At 44.0% G+C, this 19,219-nt stretch overlaps 1 protein-coding gene across 4 annotated transcripts in view; it reads right to left on the reverse strand.

The window, feature by feature from the left end:
• Positions 1 to 19,219, reverse strand: part of CCDC9B (coiled-coil domain containing 9B) — a 102,806-nt gene that overhangs the window by 43,905 nt on the left and 39,682 nt on the right. For all 4 annotated transcript variants that reach the window (XM_045016542.1, XM_045016544.1, XM_045016545.1 and 1 more), the window contains exon 6: positions 14,444 to 14,518. In XM_045016542.1, coding sequence (XP_044872477.1) covers positions 14,444 to 14,518 — 75 coding nt within the window. The remainder of the gene's footprint in view (positions 1 to 14,443; positions 14,519 to 19,219) is intronic.

The raw sequence follows: 19,219 nt of genomic DNA on the forward strand, positions 1-19,219 counted from the left end.
AGGAGGGCATTGAGCTACCTACACAAGAGGAGGTGCTATGGAGACAAATGCTGTACAAAACTAAAACTCAAGACATCACAAACAAATTGAACTGATGTGACAAAACACGTGAAGAGAAGACATTTTTCAGTCGCTTCTATACCAATGCTAGGAGTCTGGTTAACAGCTACGAGGAATAAGAAATTCTCACTGAGAAAAATATATGCAATTGGCAATACTGAAACCTGGTGGGACATTTCACATGATGGATTATCACCTCTTTAGGAGGACTAGAGTGGGTAAAAGGTGTGTGTGCATGTGTGTGTTGGGGGTGGGGGCACTCTACATTAGTCGGTGTTGCTTGATAATCAGGGATCCTAGAAATCCGTTTTCCCTGGAAAAACACAAAATTTGCATTTTTAAAGAGAATCTTTAGTTTTTACATTTTGTGAAAAAATAAAAACATGTACAATAGAACCCCATTTGTCCAAGCTTCCATTATCTGGCTCTCTGTATTAACCAAAACAGCGCTGACAGCCCATGCCCGGCCACTCGCAGCTGAAGCTCTCCAGATTATCTGAATTTTTGATTATCTAATCTGGCCCTGGTCCCAATTAGATCGGATAAACGGGGTTTCACTGTATTAGTAAAACACTGTGTTCAGTTGATACCTATATATCTTGTGGCTAGGGAAACCAAAGTTCAGTGTTTCATTTTAATTGCAGAAAAACATGGATTTTTATGTTTTTTTTAAATTGTAGAATTTTGGGTTTTTACCATGGAAAACTAGGACCCTGTTGATAATTCAGAACCACAAGATCTTGAATACATATGGATCAATGTGGTGACTAACAAAGCTCAGGATGTGGTCTGGTGAGGGGTCTGTTACAGGCCACTGAATCAAACCAGAAAACAAAATGAGTTATTCTTTACAGATAGATGTTTAGTGTGTTGACAGAAATGGTGTTCTTATTGAGGAGTTCAATTTGGGAGACATGCTGGAGGTCTCATGCAGCAATCGATGTACAGAGCAATCAATGTAAATAAAAATTTATGAAGTGTAGAAAATGGATAAAGGAAGCTAAAGACATCAGGGAAAACTCCATGGCTGGACAGTCTAAGGACAATAAGGAGCTTCTAAAGACTATTAAGAACTAAATAAATACCAGCAATGGTGTGGGTCAAATGGTGGAGTCTCTGTAACTCAAAGTCTTTAAATCATGATTTGAGGACTTCAATAATTCAGCCCGAGATTATGAGTCTATTACAGGAGTGGGTGGATGTGGTTCTGTGGCCTGCGATGTGCAAGAGGTCAGACTAGATGACCATGATGGTCCCTTCTGTCCTTAAAGTCTATAAGTCTATGGATATAAGCACATTATTAGATGGAGATGGTAAAATTGTTAATAATGATGTAAAAAGTGTTCAATAAATATTTCTGTTCTGTATTTGGAAAGAAGCAGGATGATGTATTCGTACGATACGAGGCTGATGAATTTCTTTCCATCCCATCAGCAGGCCCTAATAACTTGCACCCAAGAGTCCTAAAAGAGTTGGCTAAGGAGATCTTCATCCCAGAGAAATTCCAAAAGACCAGAAGAGTACTAATGTTGTGCCAATATTCAGAAAGTCCAAGCGGTATGAACTAGATAACTATAGGACACTTAGCTTGACATTAATACCAGGGAAAAATATGGAAAAGCTGATATCAGATTCAGTTGCTACAGTATTAAAGACTAGGAATATAATTAATTCTAGTCAACACGGTTTTATGGAAAACAGGTCTTGCCAAAGAAACCTGATTTCATTCTTTGACATTACAAACTTAATTGATAAAGGTAAAGCCTTTTCAGCTACAGTGCAGTCTCCTTTGGTTGAAGGAGACACACCCATAATTAGTCAATTAGATCTATAGTTTAGGATTACTGTTAAAATAGTTTGTCCTACAAATTTACCCAATTTTAAATTCAGTTGTAAGAAGTGAATGAAAGTTCATTAAATGCTACAATAACTTATAACAATAAATATTGATGGGGAAAGATGCAAAAGGGAGACAGCCTGAGTTAGTCCAAACAAAAAAGCCTGCTGATAGAACTCAAGAACTGTGTTAAAATCATGCCTGGTAAACTAAAAAAGTGAGGGACCAGAAATCAATGGACCAAACTTGGTTTGTTGGACATTAGGCCTAACAGATGGACAAAATAATGAGGGGATAAATTATTCCATCCATCACTCCCTTTTGGGGTTTTCAAAGAGAATTTGGGAGGGTGAAAATTAGCAATGGCAGAGCAAAGGGGTCAATTGTTGACTGAAAGAAGGGGAAGGACTGAGCTTTACCATCATGGCTGCCACCAGCAGGGCCGCCCAGAGGGGGGGGCAATTTGCCCCGGGCTCCGCAGGGGCCCCCAAGAGAAGAGCGGAGGCTCCCGCCTCCGCCCCTCTCCTGGAGCCTCAGCGCATCAAGGCGGCTGGGAGCTCCAACGGGGCCTGAGCCCCGCCCCACTCAGAGCGGCGTGGGGAGGGGGCGGGGCAGCTGCCTCTGCTGGGCATTCATCGTCCTAATCCTGAGATGTCCTGATGACTGGGCCAAGAAAGGGACCCAGATGACATCCTCACCTCTGCTTATCAAACACGCACAGTCTGCTAAGGACCATTGCCACCACAGTTGATGGTGTCACTCTAGGCATCATAGAATCATAGAATATTATGGTTGGAAGAGACCTCAGGAGATCATCTAGTCAAATCCCCTGCTCAAAGCAGGACCAACACCAACTAAATCATCCAAGCCAAGGCTTTGTCAAGCCAGGCCTTAAAAACCTCTAAGGATGAAGATTCCACCTCCTCCCTAGGTAACCCATTCCAGTGCTTCACCACACTCCTAGTGAAATAGTCTTTCCTAATATCCAACCTAGACCTTCCCCACTGCAACTTGAGACCATTGCTTCTTGTTCTGTCATCTGCCACCACTCAGAACAGCCTAGCTCCATCCTCTTTGGAACCCCCCTTCAGGTTGTTGAAGGCTGCTATCAAATCTCCCCTAACTCTTCTCTGCATGTAGTGAAGTTCCCAGATCTGACTCGATCCTGCAAATACACAAATCTCTGGGACAGCCCTAAGGGCGGTGTCAGGTAAGGTCAGGCATGCACCCCTTTCACGCGTCCATGGACAGTTTGAGAGCATGGTGTGCTGGGGTGTGTGACATTCTGGCACCCCAATATTCACCACTGTCATGTATTAGGATATGTTTTGTACAAAGTATGCCTTGTGAGGTATCATTCTATAAATCTTGATCTGCTAGACATTAATATATCGTTGGATTATATGTGCTATCGTCGTATGTGACGTTATGAAATTTGGCTATGTATGTTTTACTGAAACATGTTGTGAGGTTAAAAACACCCACAAGCAGCCTTTCAGGTACAACAGTAAAAAGGCCAAACAATGCTAATGGCTAATTGAGGCAATGCACACAAGCACAAGGATTACTCCAGGAACTGTGTACAATAGAAACCTCTCAGAGATAGCACTACATAATGGGAACTGTTTGACCCAGGTCACAGCAAAAGAACTTTCCAGCAATTGAAAAGAAGATATAATGATGGTTGGACATCCACAAGGAGATGTCGGAAAGACAAGCTGTGATTTTAGTTTGGAAAGAAGGAGACAGGTCAGGAGTGGAGAGGTAGATCTGTGAGCCATCAGCATACACGTGGTATTTATTGACATACAGAATGAGATATATAGGGTACGTTAGTCACAGATGTCACAATGACATCATGAGGGTATCTCACTCTCCCTGGACAACACGCCTGGAAATACCTGAGGAATAAAGACTGAACTGTGGGAAATGATGGTCCCAGGCTAGAGGGTGTCTGATCTGTGAAAGGAATATCTGGAGTTTTAAGCTTCAAGCAAGTCTCTGTAATCTGCCCAAAACATCATTTAGGGTGAGAATTTGCTACTTGTAACCAATTTCTTTAGTATATTAATCTTAGATTGCATTTTGTTTTATTTGCTGGCTAATCTGCTCTGATCTGTTTACTATCCCTTATAATCACTTAAACTCTATCTTTTGTAGTTAATAAACTTGTTTTGTTTTGTCTAAAAGCCAATGTATGGAATTCATAACTTGGGGCAGAAGGCTGTGTATATCTTTCTCCACACTGAGGGAGGGGGCGAATTTCATGAGCAGTGCAAGATGGTACAATTTTGGGTTTACACTCCAGGGGGCGGAGCGGGAGGGAAGGTGCACTTGAGTAACTGGCCAGTGTCTTAGCGGAGCCTTCCCATGCAGAGCTTTATCTCAGCATCTGTGTGTATAGCTGCAACTGGATGTGCCCCTACCTGCATGTGTGCTGGTAAAATGCAGTCTGAAGCCTGAGGGACGGCATGGCTGGCTTGCCTCAGCAATACAGTGTGAAGGGAGCCCATGCAGGTGTGTCAGGTGGGGTCAATGGTACCCCAGTTCCAAGTGGGACCCAGGGAGGTGTAGTGAACCTGTCACAGGGTGTTTTTGTTCATCCTGGAGACTTGGCCAAAGAGCATGCAATGCTGCTTTTGACTATATTGAGTGACAAGGAAGATAAGATCTTTGCAAGATTGTGACATTTTGCACAAAGTGAAACCTCTGTATGCTCAGGATTTGGCACTGATGGGGCATATGGAATGCTTCTAGCCACTCCAAGTTTGCCAGTAAAAAGATCCAGTTTTCTGACCTGTATAGCAGAACAGGTAATATTTAGATAGATCCTGAAATTTGTCTCAACCAAAGATGTTTTTGTGTCCATAAGTGAGACACGGACTTCATGTAGGAGGCAGAGAGACCAATTTGTTGAACATCCGGTTTGCTGAGACCTCCACTGGCTCTGGCTAACTCTCACTTTGTCACACACATCCCCGTTCCTCCCGCCATGTGTCCTTTTCCTTCCCCACCTTTTCTTTTCAGTCCTTTTCCTTTTTCCTTCTGTCTAATAAGAGTCTGGCTTAGTTGGCCAAGGCTGCTTATTTTTCAACACTGCTATAAATTCATGACCAAGAGTCAGATAAAAGCAATTCCCTAAACAATCTAGTTCTGGTACAAGTTTCCCAGGTTTTGGGGTGGCTAATAAGCCTGTGTGCCAAGTCTGTATTTCTCTAGCAGTGAGGTTGCAAGTAAGAATCAACACCAGAGACAAGCTGCATATTTTATCTTTGCTGTTCTTTTCTTTCCCCTTTTGTGTGTGTTTTGTCCAGGCTTTTAGAAAATGGGGTCAGGCTACAGAAACAACAGCTCTAGTCCATTTCAACTAACTTCTTCTCTGTTTCCCAAAAAGGACAATTATTACCACCGTTAATCCCATCCAGGAGACTGTCAAATGCTTTAACTGTTTTTCCTTCTTTTTCTTTAATTAAAGGAAAAAAACATTTTAATGGTATGTTTCTCATGGCACTAAACTGGCTGAGGTCTCTGTGGACCAACCCCCCAACCTTTTTATAACTGCTTAATGTTGGATAGAGAGAGGGTCACATTAACACTTTGACTCTCTGGGCCCATATATTCCATCTAAATTAATACAACAGTACTCTTTGATTCCTTGTTGATGCTAAGCTCTCACATAGCAGAAGCCAAGAGTAATACTTTCTGCCATCTCCGGTTGGCTATGATACTCTCTCCTATCCTGGTGAACAATAACCTGGCCTAAGTTGTTCACACCTTCGTTACCTCTCGGCTGGCTGAAAGCACTGTGCTGCACCTGGGCATGAAACCATCAGCATATAGGAAACTTCATTTAGTACAGACTGCTTCAGCGCATCTCCTCAGCAACACAGGTTACCACGAACATGTCACACCTGTCCTCTGCTCTCTATACTGGCTTCACACAGAATTTCAGATCAAGTTCAAAGTATCATCCTTATCTTCAAGGCATGGAATGGCCTGAGCCAAGGTTCTTGAAAAGATTTATTAAATTCCAGAACAAAGACCGTGATCGACAACGCCACTCCTCAGGCACAATGGAACTCTCTACAATAAAGGCAAAGTTTTGTCTGGGCAGTAGACAGAGCTTTCTGGGGAGCTGGTCCCATACTGTGCAATAAACTCCCCCAGGAACTAAGGACAATCACGAACCTCACCACCTTCTGCTCCACGTGCAAGGCTCATTTCTTTGACCATGCCTTCTCTAACACACACACAGCAATATGCATATTTAAATAAATAAATCTCAAACCCTGCCAAAACAAGACACTCCACTACACATGCTTCTATCCCTGGGTAGAGGATGAGAGAACAAGCACCACATGACAGATGTGTAGTCACACTGCTTAATGCACTACTGGAAGGTGCATTAATGCTCAGAAGGTGCCCCGAAACTGATAAGCTCAGCATAAGAACCTCTACAAAATAGATATAAAATACTTAGAGTTTTGTAAGGCGTTTGACTTAATACCATATGACATTCTGATTTTAAAAGTTAGAACTATACAATGTCAACAAAGCCCATGTTAAATGGATTAAGAAATGGGTAAGTGAGAGGTCTCAAAAAACAGTTGCCAGTGGGGAGTTATCATTGAGCATGTGTGTTTCTAGTGAGGTCTGCCAGGATCAATACTAGGCCCGATGCTGTTCAACATTTTCACCAACAGCCAGGAAATAAATATAAAATCACTGCTGATAAAATTTGTGGCTGAGACAAGGATTGGAGGAGTGGTAAATAATGGTAAGGACAAAGCAGTCCTTCAGAGTAATCTGCATTCAAATAAAGTACCTTTTAACACATCTGGGAACAAGGAATGCAGGCCATACGGTCCGGAAGGAGGGACTGTGTCCTGAAAAGCATGACTCTGAAAAGGATTTAAGGATCATAGAATCATAGCAATGTAGGCCTGGAAGGGCCCTCCAAAGTCATCTTCTCCATTCCCCCGAGCTGAGCCAGCACCAAGTATACCTAGACAAATGTTTGTCTACCTGGTTTTTAAAACCTCCAATGATGGGGATTCCACACCCTCTCTTTCTAGTCTCTTCCAGAGCTTAACTACCTTATACTTAGGACATTTTCCCCTAATATCTAACTAAACCTCCTTTGCTTCAGATTACGCCCGTTACTACTACTCCTACCTTCGGTGGACATGGAGAACAACAGATCACCATCTTCGTTATAATCTTTTAGATGCTTGAAGTCTTTATCAAGTCCCCTCTCAATCTTCTTTTCACAAGTCTAAACATGCCTGTTTTTTAAAACCTTTCCTGTTAGGGCAGGCTTTCTCAACCTTATATCATTTTTATTGCTTTCCTCTAAATTCTCTCCAGTTTGTCCACATCTTCTTAAAATGTGGCGCCCAAAACTGGACACAGTACTCCAGCTGAGATCACACCAGTGCTGAGTAGAGCAGAACAATTATGTCTTGCATACCACACTACCTCTCAGAATGATACGAGTCTTTTTTGCAACTGCATCACATTGATTCATATTCAGTTTGTGATCCACTGTAACCCTGAGATCGTTTTCTGAAGTACTACTGCCCACCCAGTTATTCCCCATTTGTGTGTCTGATTTTGACTTCCTAAGTGTAGTATGTTGCATTTTTCTTTACTGAATTTCATCTTGCTGATTTCAAACCAGTTCTCCACTTTGTCAAGGTCATTTTTAATTCTAATCCTGGCTTCCAAAGTGTTTGCAGACCCTTCCAGCTCAGTGTCATCTGCAAATTTTATAAGCATACTCTCCATTCCATTATCCAAATTAATGAAGGAGACAAGCAACTGAACATGAGCTCCCAGAGCAATGCTGTGGCAAAAAGGGCTAATGTGATCCTTGGATGTATAAATGGAAGTAAGGAGTAGGAGCAGGAGGTGATTTTTACCTCTGTTTATGGCCTTGGTGAGATCAATACTAGACTACTGCATCCAGTTCTGGCGTCCATATCTTAAAAGGGTGTTGAAAAATTGTAAAGGGCAAAGAAAAGAGCCACAAAAATTATGTGAGGGCTGGAGAAAAGGCCAGACATGAGAGAGTGAAAGAGCTCAATCTGTTTAGCTTATCCAAAAAACAAAAAAAAGTTGAGACATGACTTGATTACAGCGTTTAAGTACCTTTTAAGTGGACAAAATACTGGTTACTGAAGGGCTCATTAATCTAGCAGAGAAAGGCAGAAAAAGAACCAATGGCTGTGTCAAGACTGAATCCCAACTCTGTCACTTCGAGTGCAGAAGTGGGGCCCGCAAGGATTTTAAAAATTAATACTTGCCAGGCTTGTATTAAACTCCCAAGGTTACAGCTTTTTTCTGACCTTGGCTTGGTAAACGTTCCCACCACCCAAATGCAACAAAACCCCCTTTGAACCCAGGAAGGAGCACTTGGGAATTTCTCCCTGTGTGGTACCCTCAAGCTCTTTTCTCCCTCCCTCCGGGGAAGAGCTGAGAAGGGAAACAAAGGAAATTAGCTGTGGCTACCAACTAATCAAATAACATGAACAAACCTCTTAGGACACCAAATTTTAAAAAGTTCTACCTTCCCATTGGCTCTTTTGGTCAGGTGCCCACTTTTTTTCTTTACCTGGGAGACTTTTTAACCTTTTACAGGTAAAGCAAGTAAAGAACAGCTACCAAAAGGGATTTTACAGCTAACTGGCTGGCTAGGTGTCTATCAAATGAAGCTATCCCCCCTTTATTTATCACAGTCTGGAAGCTGAAGCCAGACTGTCATAAACAGATAGTTAGGGGTTAAAGTCTGTTTTACCTGTAAAGGGTTAACATGTAGTACCTGGTGACCACCTGACCAGAGGACCAATCAGAGATAAGATTTTTTCAAATCTCTGTGGAGGGAAGCCTTTGTCTGTGTGAGAACTGTTTTTGGATTTAACAGAGGACAGTCATGTCCCCAAGTTCTCCTGGAGTAGTTTCTACTAATTAATAGTGAGTATTAATTAGAAAGGCAAATTAGTCTTATGATTTGATTTCTATATTTGCAATTGTGTGTTTGCTAAAGGAAATGCTTTATTCCTGTTTGCTGATATTGCTTACTGAGAAAAGGGGGAGAGGGGATTCTCTCCAGAGATTGATAAGGTTATACCCTATGAGTGTCCAGCTTGGGCTCATAGAGATTCTGTATTTTTCTTTTTATTCTTTAATAAATTCTTTTCTTTTCTTTGGACTTGGTTAATTCCTTCCCTTGGGGAAATTCAGGTAAGGGGAGGGGAAGTGGGCTGCTTCCCTGTGTGTGTGAGATTCAAGGAGTTGAATCAGGGGGGAGGGGGAAGGTTCCTCCTCTGTGAAGGAATTGACCGGGTGGTGGCAGCCGAAGGGAAGACCTACCCTAGGATTTTGGGGTGGGGGAAGACATGCGGGTCCTCACTTTGAAACCGCCCAGTTTCAAGTGAGGGTAGACTCTGACACAGACACATTGACATTAGAAATTAGGCACCAAATTTTAACAGTGAGGGTGATCAACCATTGGAACAAATGGTCAAGGGAAGTGACGGATTCTCCAGCTTTTGATGTTTCCAAACCAAGCATGGATGCCATTCCAGAAAACATCATTTTAGTCCAACACAAATTGTTACTTGGCTCAGTACCAGGGTAGCTGGATGAAATCCTATGGTGATACACAGGAGGTCAGACTAGATGACCTAATCATCCTCTTCGACCTAAAAAACTCTGAATCTATGAAATGCTGCTACTGGTCATTTGGCACATGCACCTTTATCAAAGTTTCCCCCTCCAGGTGGATGTTTGATGCAGTAGTTGGTTGTGTCAGGATTATAGACCATAAAAACCTCCTTAAGGAGAGGCATAATTTGGTGATGGCTGCAGCAATTTTATGGAGAAATTAAGAAACTTCCCGTCTGTGCAAAACAGGGGTCTTAGCATACAAATCCTTAGGAATGCTTAAATACAGGGGTCACCAGTGATCAGCACTAGCAGCAGCACCAATTACTCAAGTAAAGTATTTTTATTATAATACATTGAAACTTCTTTACTCATTTTACAGTTTTAGAGTCAAAGTGAGCAAATACTATGTCAATTGAGTACACACCATTTCTTTAATGGTGAACCATGCATCTTATTCTTTTCATTTGCAATTAAGTCTAATCGCGGAAATAATCAAAAACTTGACACTCAGCTATTTCCATCAGAAATTTCTGGGTCTGATAGTAAATAAATTGGAAAAAACTAAGTTGCATTTTTGTGGCTGCATCTCAAAATAGTGACTCATGTCTTCTCTAATACCATTTGCAGCAAAAAAGGAAATGTCCCTACCACAGAAAAATCCTTCACCTGCTTCTCTATAGTATTTTTTCATGTAACTTAAATATAACAATATTTAAAATAATGTTCAAATATTGATCAGTTCAACAGAAGTCAGCAACATTATTTGCATAAACAGTAGAGCAAGGATCGGCAACCTTTGGCACGTGGCTCTCCAGGGTAAGCACCCTGGTGGGCCGGGCCTGTTTGTTTAACTGCTGCGTCCACAGGTTCAGCCAATCATGGCTCCCACTGGCCGCGGTTCGCCGCTCCAGGCCAATGGGGGCTGCGAGAAGCCATAGCCAGTACATTCCTCAGCCTGCACAGCTTCCCGCAGCCCTCATTGGCCTGGAGTGGCGAACCGCGGCCAGTGGGAGCCGCAATCCGCCGAACCTGCGGACGCGGCAGGTAAATAAACCAGCCTGGCCCGCCAGGGTGCTTACTCTAGCAAGCCATGTGCCAAAGGTTGCCGAGCCCTGCAGTAGAGTTTATTTAAACAAAGGTGTTACCATTATAGGTACGAAGTTGCTGTTATACAACATTTTATATGTTTCCACAAACTTGGACAAACAGAGGTCTGACATTTCTAGTTTGGAGTTTTGGAATTAAAAAGGAAAGGAGATGCAGATATTCTAGCCACAGATAGAGTTCTCCAAAATCTTCTAAAGTATATCAAGCCACATTGTTGTTGTACAAGTCCCATAGCAACACTGAAGACTGGATCAGCTAATTGTAGTATATAGGAGTAGGGCAGTATTCCTTTAATAGTTTGTGAGTGCTCTAATGGTGTTCACTGTTTTCTATATTTTAAAAGCTATCAGAAACCACTCAGAACCGCAGTATGCATTCAGCATACTTGCATGTCTACATGTAGTTAATAAACAAGATTATTTGGGAGCTCACTGAGCTCAAGCCTTGTGTTCATTTTATATTTGTTGTGTAATGAGCAAAACAACAACAAATGCTTTTATATCTGTAACACAGTTAAAGAAATGTTGATAAATTTAGCCATTTTTCCTCCTCTTAATTCATCTAACAACAAACCAAGGTTCCTATAGAATTCTTCATTTTTAACTATCGTATAGTTTCTGTGAAAACATTATAGCTGGATTTGCAACAAACTGACTGCATATGGCTTTTTGTTGATTTGTACATGCATTTTCTCTGTTAACTAACAAAATAAAAACTGGGGTAATATATTTATCAGACCAGAAAGGAAGTGGCATAACATCTCTTCATAACGAAATAATGGTCACAGGGGGATGGGATGGCACATGGGGTGACCTGAGATGCATTATGTCATGTACAGTCTGTCAAAACCCTCTTCCGTATTTAAGCTCTATGTACAATATGGAAGTGGGACAGGACCTAACAGATGGCAGCGTGCGCAGGAACAAAGCTTCAGATTGCAAGTAGTATGTCCCAGATCCTTCAGAACAGTCTGTTGGTTGCAGGGATTTGTCATTTGGGGTGACCCAAGACTTATTTTGTCATGTACAGACACTCAAATCTGAGCTCCTTATTTGATTATTTAATTAATAAATAAGTAATTAGTATTTTAATTCTTTACCACATTCAAACACACTAATTTGACGACATTTCTAAAAATTGAGACTTACATTGATATATTTTGAATAGATTTGGCCTTTGAATAAGAAACTGGGGACCCAGGAAAAAAAGAGCTGGTACCACACCTAAGGAACTGGGAATAAGGAATGAATTTCAGCCTTGTACTGGAGGTGAGAACCAACTGACCATGGCCTGCTATCAAGTAGAGATGTATAATGAATAGCTTAGCACAAAGCGAGTCCTGGGATGGTAATTTTTGGTGGATAATTCACTACTCCACATTTCCCACCTTCAAAGCCCACCCTCCCCGTCCCACCTTCTCCAAAACAGGAATTAATCTCCCTGGCATTTCACTGCAGATCAAAATAGATTGGAGGAACAGGAGTGACTGAAAAACCTGTTGCCAAGGAGACCCACCTGTGTGTGCAGAGAGACTGGGGGAAGGAGAAACAGCTCATTAGTTCTTTACCAAAGAGAGTCAGGGACCTGGCAAGCCCAGCCAGGAACAAGAGGGGAGGAAAGATGCTCAGCCCTCCATTCTTGGGCAAAGGAATGCCAGGCTGTGGTCCTAGAAGGCCTGTTCTTAGACTGAGAAGAAGGTGGTTCTGAAACACTCCCTGCAGCTTCCAGCCCCTCCCCAGCTGCTTAATGCACATCCCAAGGGGCATGCCATGATTGGTGAGCGAGTTCAGTGCTCTGGAGAGCAGGGAGCAGCAGCAGCAGTGTGAGCCATACATGCTACAGGAGGGCTCTGCGCAAGCTTCCCCAGCTGCCAATGCACCTCTCAGACCTGACCTATGACCCCGACACCTCTCCTGAGCAGAGACTGACAGCCCTGCCGCCTGGCACACACAAATGAAGATTAGTCAAGATATGGAAAATTAATTTCTATGGGAGACCTAAAATAAGACTTTATCCCGGCTGTGCAGAGGTGAAAGGCCAGAGCCCTCATCCATCTTGTCCCTGGATCCCCTAGCAAAATTGCTGGTGGCTCCAAACCAGTGAATGACAGAGGTATTGCAGCTGTCAGATGGTGTGTTTCTCACCGAGCATCTGTGCTGTTTATCTGGTAAATAAAGAGAAGATGTACATCTGCTGCCTGCCAAGTGCAAGGGTGAGGAGCTGTTTACCAACCTAGGGCTCTGCTCAGCTTGAACGCAGCTGTGTCTGCTGGACCAAGCGGGAGTCCAATCAAGGAGCCCTCTGCCACTCTGCTGGGCGCAACTGGGATTGATGCTTAGGAACCCATCTGTGTTCTCCTAATGAATCGCATGGGGACGGGGACTATTCAATTTGTGCTCCATTAATTAAGAGTGTCTGCTATCAGGGGAGCCAGTGCTTCCTCCAGGGTTTGCATTAAACAGCCAGCAGGAAGGCACAAACTTTAATTTACCACAACCCTGGCCAGCTCCTGCTAAAGCAACGGACTGTGGCTAATGCAGTCTGAATCTTTCAACCCACAAGCAAATGATAGCCACAGAGAAAACAGCTAATGCAATGGCGCTCGTCCTGGGGCTGAGCAAGCATTCTGGCAGCAGCACTGGCATGCTAGGCTTAGACAGCCACCTCTGCCTTTTGTTCCCTGCCTCTGTGAAAAGATGATGGTCACCTGTTTATGGTCATGCTGTTCTTAGAGTACCCTCTGCTGGCCCTTCTACTGAACAGCACCGAGATAGGATTCAACGCTCACTGGATTTCCATTTCACACAGCCTGAGGTAAGTGTGATCACAAAGGAAAGACCACGGGGAGAAGGGGGGAAGGGCCAAAGGCATCCCAGAAGACGTGGCAAAAGGACCTTCCAACTCAGCAGAAGGAAAATTAGGAAATGTTGCTTTATTTCCAGGTACAACTCTTCGGAGGAATCTCAGGTCATGGAGCTGAAGTCAAACTGGCTGGTGCAGTAAAAATGTGTAGTCTTGCTTATCACTAAGGAAAAGAACTTCAGCACGATTCGGAGATTCTTTATAGAAATCCACCTTATGTCACTCTGCAGCCAATCTCTACTGGGGCGGCCATCTCAAAGCTGTGTGCTTCAGGACCTTTCTGTCAGTCTAGGCATTTATACTTTGCCCATCGTCACAGAGAACTGGGCACAGCAGAGGGACAAAGGCAAGGGGAACCTTTGGTGGCTGGAGAGAAGGTACTTTGGGCCCTGCATAGCAGGCTAACAACTGCTCCAGCACTAATGCTCCCAAACAACCCACACAGTTAAAAGGCATGTCAGTTCTTGAGTAGTTCGCATTTTTCCTCATGATCATATAATTTAAAGCCATCTGGGATAAAGCTCTGGATAATACCCTGGGGCACAATCCTCCATCAATGGGGGGATGGGCCAGGTGACTTGGTTCATCTTTTCCATCTCTAAGGTCTATAGTTTTATGAGCTAGCTTGTCCGTTCCTTTGGGATGAGTCTGGTGAGTGGTGAAAGAGGCAGTCAGGGAGAGGACTCCACTCCATACTCAAGGCAACCTGAGCAGTCACTATTGCAATGAAGACAGGCACTGCCAAGAATGCCGTGAGGGCTGATTGCCAGCGAGGCTGAGCACCCAAAGCTCCCATTAACTTCAATGGCAGCTGTGGATGGTCAGTCCCTCTGACAATCAGGGCCTACGGTTCACTACATCACGACCCCCTTCACATGAACACCAATCAGCACCAAGGATACCTCTCACCTTTATGTTGTGTTCACTCTCTGAACACTTATCAGTGTCTGATCGCCTCCTCTCCACTGTTCTCCTTTCATCCACCTGTAGGGATACAGAAGAGACATGATTCACAATTGTGCATGGACTCTAGAGTGAGGAACTAGTGCCAGGCCTTTGAGCAACTGTGCAAAACCAAACGGGATTTCTCAGGAGACAAAAGGCGAACAGAAGATGCACTGAGTCAAATCGACACTAGCAAGGGAAAACAGCGGGCAACAAGATGCAAGGAGGACAGCAGCAAAAAGGGACACATTCCCGTTGATCTCTCTACTCCACCATGCTGCCAAAGAGGAAAGCTGATCTGGAGAAAGCTTAAAGCACCAAAAACCAGATCCTCAAAGGCATTTCAGTTGTGGTTAGGTGCCTAAATAGCCTTGAGGCTCTGTAGTGGAGTCAGGGAACCAATTGCAACCTGGTTAAATGTTGCTATGGTAAAGCTGGGGTGTCTTTCCCCTGGTTCTTGTTACGCAGACAGAAAGCAGAAGACCAGAAGTTTGAAGTGCAGGCAATGCAATGTTTATTGGGGTAAGTTTTCAGCAAACCTGTGTCCCATAACTTTGACGCCACAGAGCCTTGTTTTCCAGTGTTTCCCACTTCCCTCTTCTTAGCAGGCATAATTATACCTGTAATGCACACCCACACTTCCACCCCTTACAACTTATGGTCATGTTCTATTTTGGGGGGTCATAGGTCTGGGGTCTTTATGCCACTCCTTGTGTACCACAGGGGAGGGGTAAGGAGTGAGGTTGTGCTATGGTCAGGGGCAGGCACTTTTTTTGTCTTTTAGTGTTTTACCTTTCACCCCAACCCCCCTTGCCCCTTCTAACTGGTTGCTTGACCTTGCCTTGAGATAAGGAGTTGAGGCAGTTTTTAAGTGTGCATTTATATATTACACTTCCACCATGGCCAGTAACACTTTCACTGCTTTTATTTGTTCCCATTATACTAACAAACCCATTTGGGTTAGGCAGAGGTCGGCAACAGGGGTCAGCAACCTTTCAGAAGTGGTGTGCCGAGTCTTCATTTATTCACTCTAATTTAAGATTTCGCGTGCCAGTAATACATTTTAACATTTTTAGAAGGTCCCTTTCTATAAGTCTATAATATATAACTAAACTATTGTTGTTTATAAAGTAAATAAGGTTTTTAAAATGTTTAAGAAGCTTCATTTAAAATTAAATTAAAATGCAGAGCCCCCTCGGACCGGTGGCCAGGACCCGGGCAGTGTGAGTGCCATTGAAAATCAGCTCGCGTGCCGCCTTCGGCACACGTGCCATAGGTTGCCTACCCCTGATATACAGTGTCTGGCTTTGTCCTTATTAAGGATCCTTTTGTTCACCCATATTAGTAAGAAAATATATATATTAAAAATCAAACAGGCAAGCAGATTAAAATACTATTTTAGACCAAACTACAGGCCTGGAACCTACATTGGCACTAGCACTCCTAACAGGATGTGCCCATGTCCCTGTATCCAGGCTAAAGTCTTGAGAGTCCACCTCTCTAACACGCTTAGCGGGACACAATTAGGTCCCATCTACACTATCTTGAACTGTATTGTAACAGATCCCCAGACCGTTGCCTTAGAGTTACCCTCCCCACTCTTAGTGAACCATGGACAAAGCATTAAGCAAATGAAACAGGCAGTTCTCTGGCCCACTGCAAGACTGATGCCATGTTCTGACAAGTACAGTCAGCTATGGACAAGGCTGGCAAAGATCACAGGGGATCCCCCATGAACACTGATACAGGAGCCCTGGCACCCCTCCTTCGATCATGAAAACCCCACCCACTTTAAGCCCTTCTTCAATGAAGGCCCTGAAGTCAGCTCTACCTGTGGGATACCTTTGGTGTTAAATTGATTTACTGCAACAAGCGCTATTCTCTATTGCATTGCCTCCACTGCCTGTTACTCTTCTGTTGCCATCTTGGGTGATTACAGATCACATCTACAGGGCCTTCCAGCTCAGTGTCAACGTGCTTTATGGGTAGATAAGACTAGCTTCACAGTCTCCCTGCGAGATCACTGATCATTATCATCAGAAACCAGGGGGCTGAAGCAGGGATAGGTAAATGACTTGCCCAAGGGCACAAAGGAAGTCTGTAGTAGAGCTTGAATTGAATTCATGGCTCCCGACTCTCGGACTGTCTTCCTGGGGATGCAGTTCCTGCTGGTTCCTTTCAGTGTGACATTTTGTTTTTGTGGTGCCCTTCCACCCCCACCCTGTTCTCTTTGATCACTGGTTGTCACTTGCTCCGGTTGGCCCCAGTGAAGTCCTGAGGCTCCCCTGCCCCTTTCCTTCCCCATACACTCTTCCCTCTCGCTTGTGGACTGCAGTACTTGTGCTGCATTTGTAACTAGGAATGCAGAAACGTGCCCTTCTCCAAAGCAAATTGCACGGTCACTTGGTGCAGTGTTACTTGCAAGAGACACCGATGGAGCAGCTAGTAACCTCCGGTAGGAGCACAAGCTTTTCCACATTGCTCCTTCACAACTCTAGCTTGGTAGTGAGACCCAGTGCTGTTTCCTGAAACCTACTCCAGGAACAATCAGAGCCTGGAAACTTCATGAAGTATAAACATACTGCAAGTACCACTGAGAGAGTACATTCGGTGGGGAGACAGTAAGGTAGGGAATTGCATGACTTTCTTAATGCCTCCAGGCAGCAGCAGGGACATACAGCATGGGGAGGGGGGGAGAAAGGGGAAGACTTTCAGAAAAAAACTCAGGTGCAGTCACAGAATCATAGAGTGTACAGCTGTGTGGGTCACGCTCACAGAAACTCATGACAGGAGCACAGTATACGGCAGAGGGAGGCTAGCACCCACTTTCCAGAGTAGCAAGGAGTATGAAAACCATCGGCCCTCATGTGTCAATTTCTTTCAATGTTAATCTCTTGCGCCTTTCAAATAAAACGGGAAGGGTGGGCAGGAAAGAGATTGTGCTTGTTGGATGCGCCTCTCCTATTCTCCCTACCCTTCAACTCCTCAGACTCCGCTGTTATAAACAGCAATCACGTGAATGGCTGAGACAAGCTTAGGGCTTGTCCACACTTATTCCAGAATAAGGTAAAGTGTGAATTTAAAGTGCTGGAGCTATTCCAGAGCAAGAGTGTCCACATGGGGAGCTACTCTGGAACACTCTACTGCTTTAAATCCACCCTCTGCCTTATTCTGGTATAATTTCCCCAGGTAGACAAGCCCTGAACCCCTCAGGCTCAGAAGCTCCTCACCTGTATCTGTTCTTTGCTATGAGACCCTGCCTGCTGCCTAACTGGGAATGGTCCTGCATCCCCTCACTGGAGAATTACACAAACTGTGGGATCCTCTGGATCACTGCTTCATTCTTACCAACCAGCATTTGGACTGGAGAACTGCCAATAAGATGAAAAAGCAGCTCCAGTAGGTGAACCATCAGCTGAAGAAACTGCAGCAAACCCCACTGGCCTGATGACGATGGCACAGCCACAACATCCTGCTCTGTATACTGCCCACAGGGGCTGCTGTATCCCTACTCGAGCTGCCTCTGCTGCCCACTGATTGCTGCTGCATCACATGATCTTCCGCACATTTTGCTGCCAAATGACACAGCATTTATCACTGCTGTCACCTCCAGTTTTGTAACCATACATGGCCGCGTAGGGGCTGACTACACAAATTCCATGCGGATCCAGCAACTTGTTATTTTGCAGGAGGGACACCAACAACTCCCTCGGGAGCGGAATAGCATTGGAAAGGCAAAGTCATAGCCAAGGGATTTCTAAAATTGCACCCAACCCTCCCCCTACGGGAGTGTTACTGGAAAGATGCGTGTGGGCCCGAGGCCATCAGCTCACCTGAGCTTTGCACATCAAAGGAAAACAAAAATACAAAGAGCAAATTCACAGCACAAACAGCTTGGAAATGAGAACTCTGTGAAGTCAGGTCAGATCTGAAAACAGGAATCTTATTCTGGCTAGTTGCTTAGTGTGATTTTTAGCCAAATATCAAAACTCTTAGATGCCATTAAAGGGTATTACTGAAACAAGGCAAAGGGTGATGAGGAATTAATCAAAATATTGAAACTATAGGGCCTGATTCTTCTTTCATTATGCTGGTGAAAATCACGTGGCAATCCAGTGAATCTATCTCCACAAGTTTCTATAGCACATAGAATCAGGAGCACCTTAACTGAGATTACTTGGAGTTACACAGAACAATCAGGGCAAGTGGGATCAGAATTGGCTAATAGAGTTTTAAAAAGATGCTCAGAAATGACAATAGGAAGGTGTTGTGTGTGCTGTTGTGGAAAAGACTCTGCTTCCAGAGAAGCCATCCCCGGGGGCAGTATGGTAAGAGAGGAGGTTAGCTAGTTAGAGTACTGTGTGAATACTGACAGTTATTTCAGTATCAGGACTCTGATTCAAGAAGCTCTGAGCATCTGGGGACACAGCAATGATCTGCAGTTTACATTTCTGGTGTTGCACAGGATCTACCACCTATGGCCAGATTAAGGCGTAGGCATCCCATTGGCCTTACACTTAGCACACCAGTTCCCAAACTCACATGACGAGATCAGAATCTCAGCTTTCAAGTTTTTAAAATGATGATGAGGGATAGCTCAGTGGTTTGAGCATTGGCCTGCTAAACCCAGGGTTGTGAGTTCAGTCCTTGAGGGGGCCATTTAGGGAACTGGGGTAAAAATCTGTCTGGGGATTGGTCTTGCTTTGAGCAGGGGGTTGGACTGGATGACCTTCTGAGGTC

Source organism: Mauremys mutica, chromosome 4 (genome assembly GCF_020497125.1).
Source record: "Mauremys mutica isolate MM-2020 ecotype Southern chromosome 4, ASM2049712v1, whole genome shotgun sequence".
NCBI lineage: Eukaryota > Metazoa > Chordata > Testudines > Geoemydidae > Mauremys > Mauremys mutica.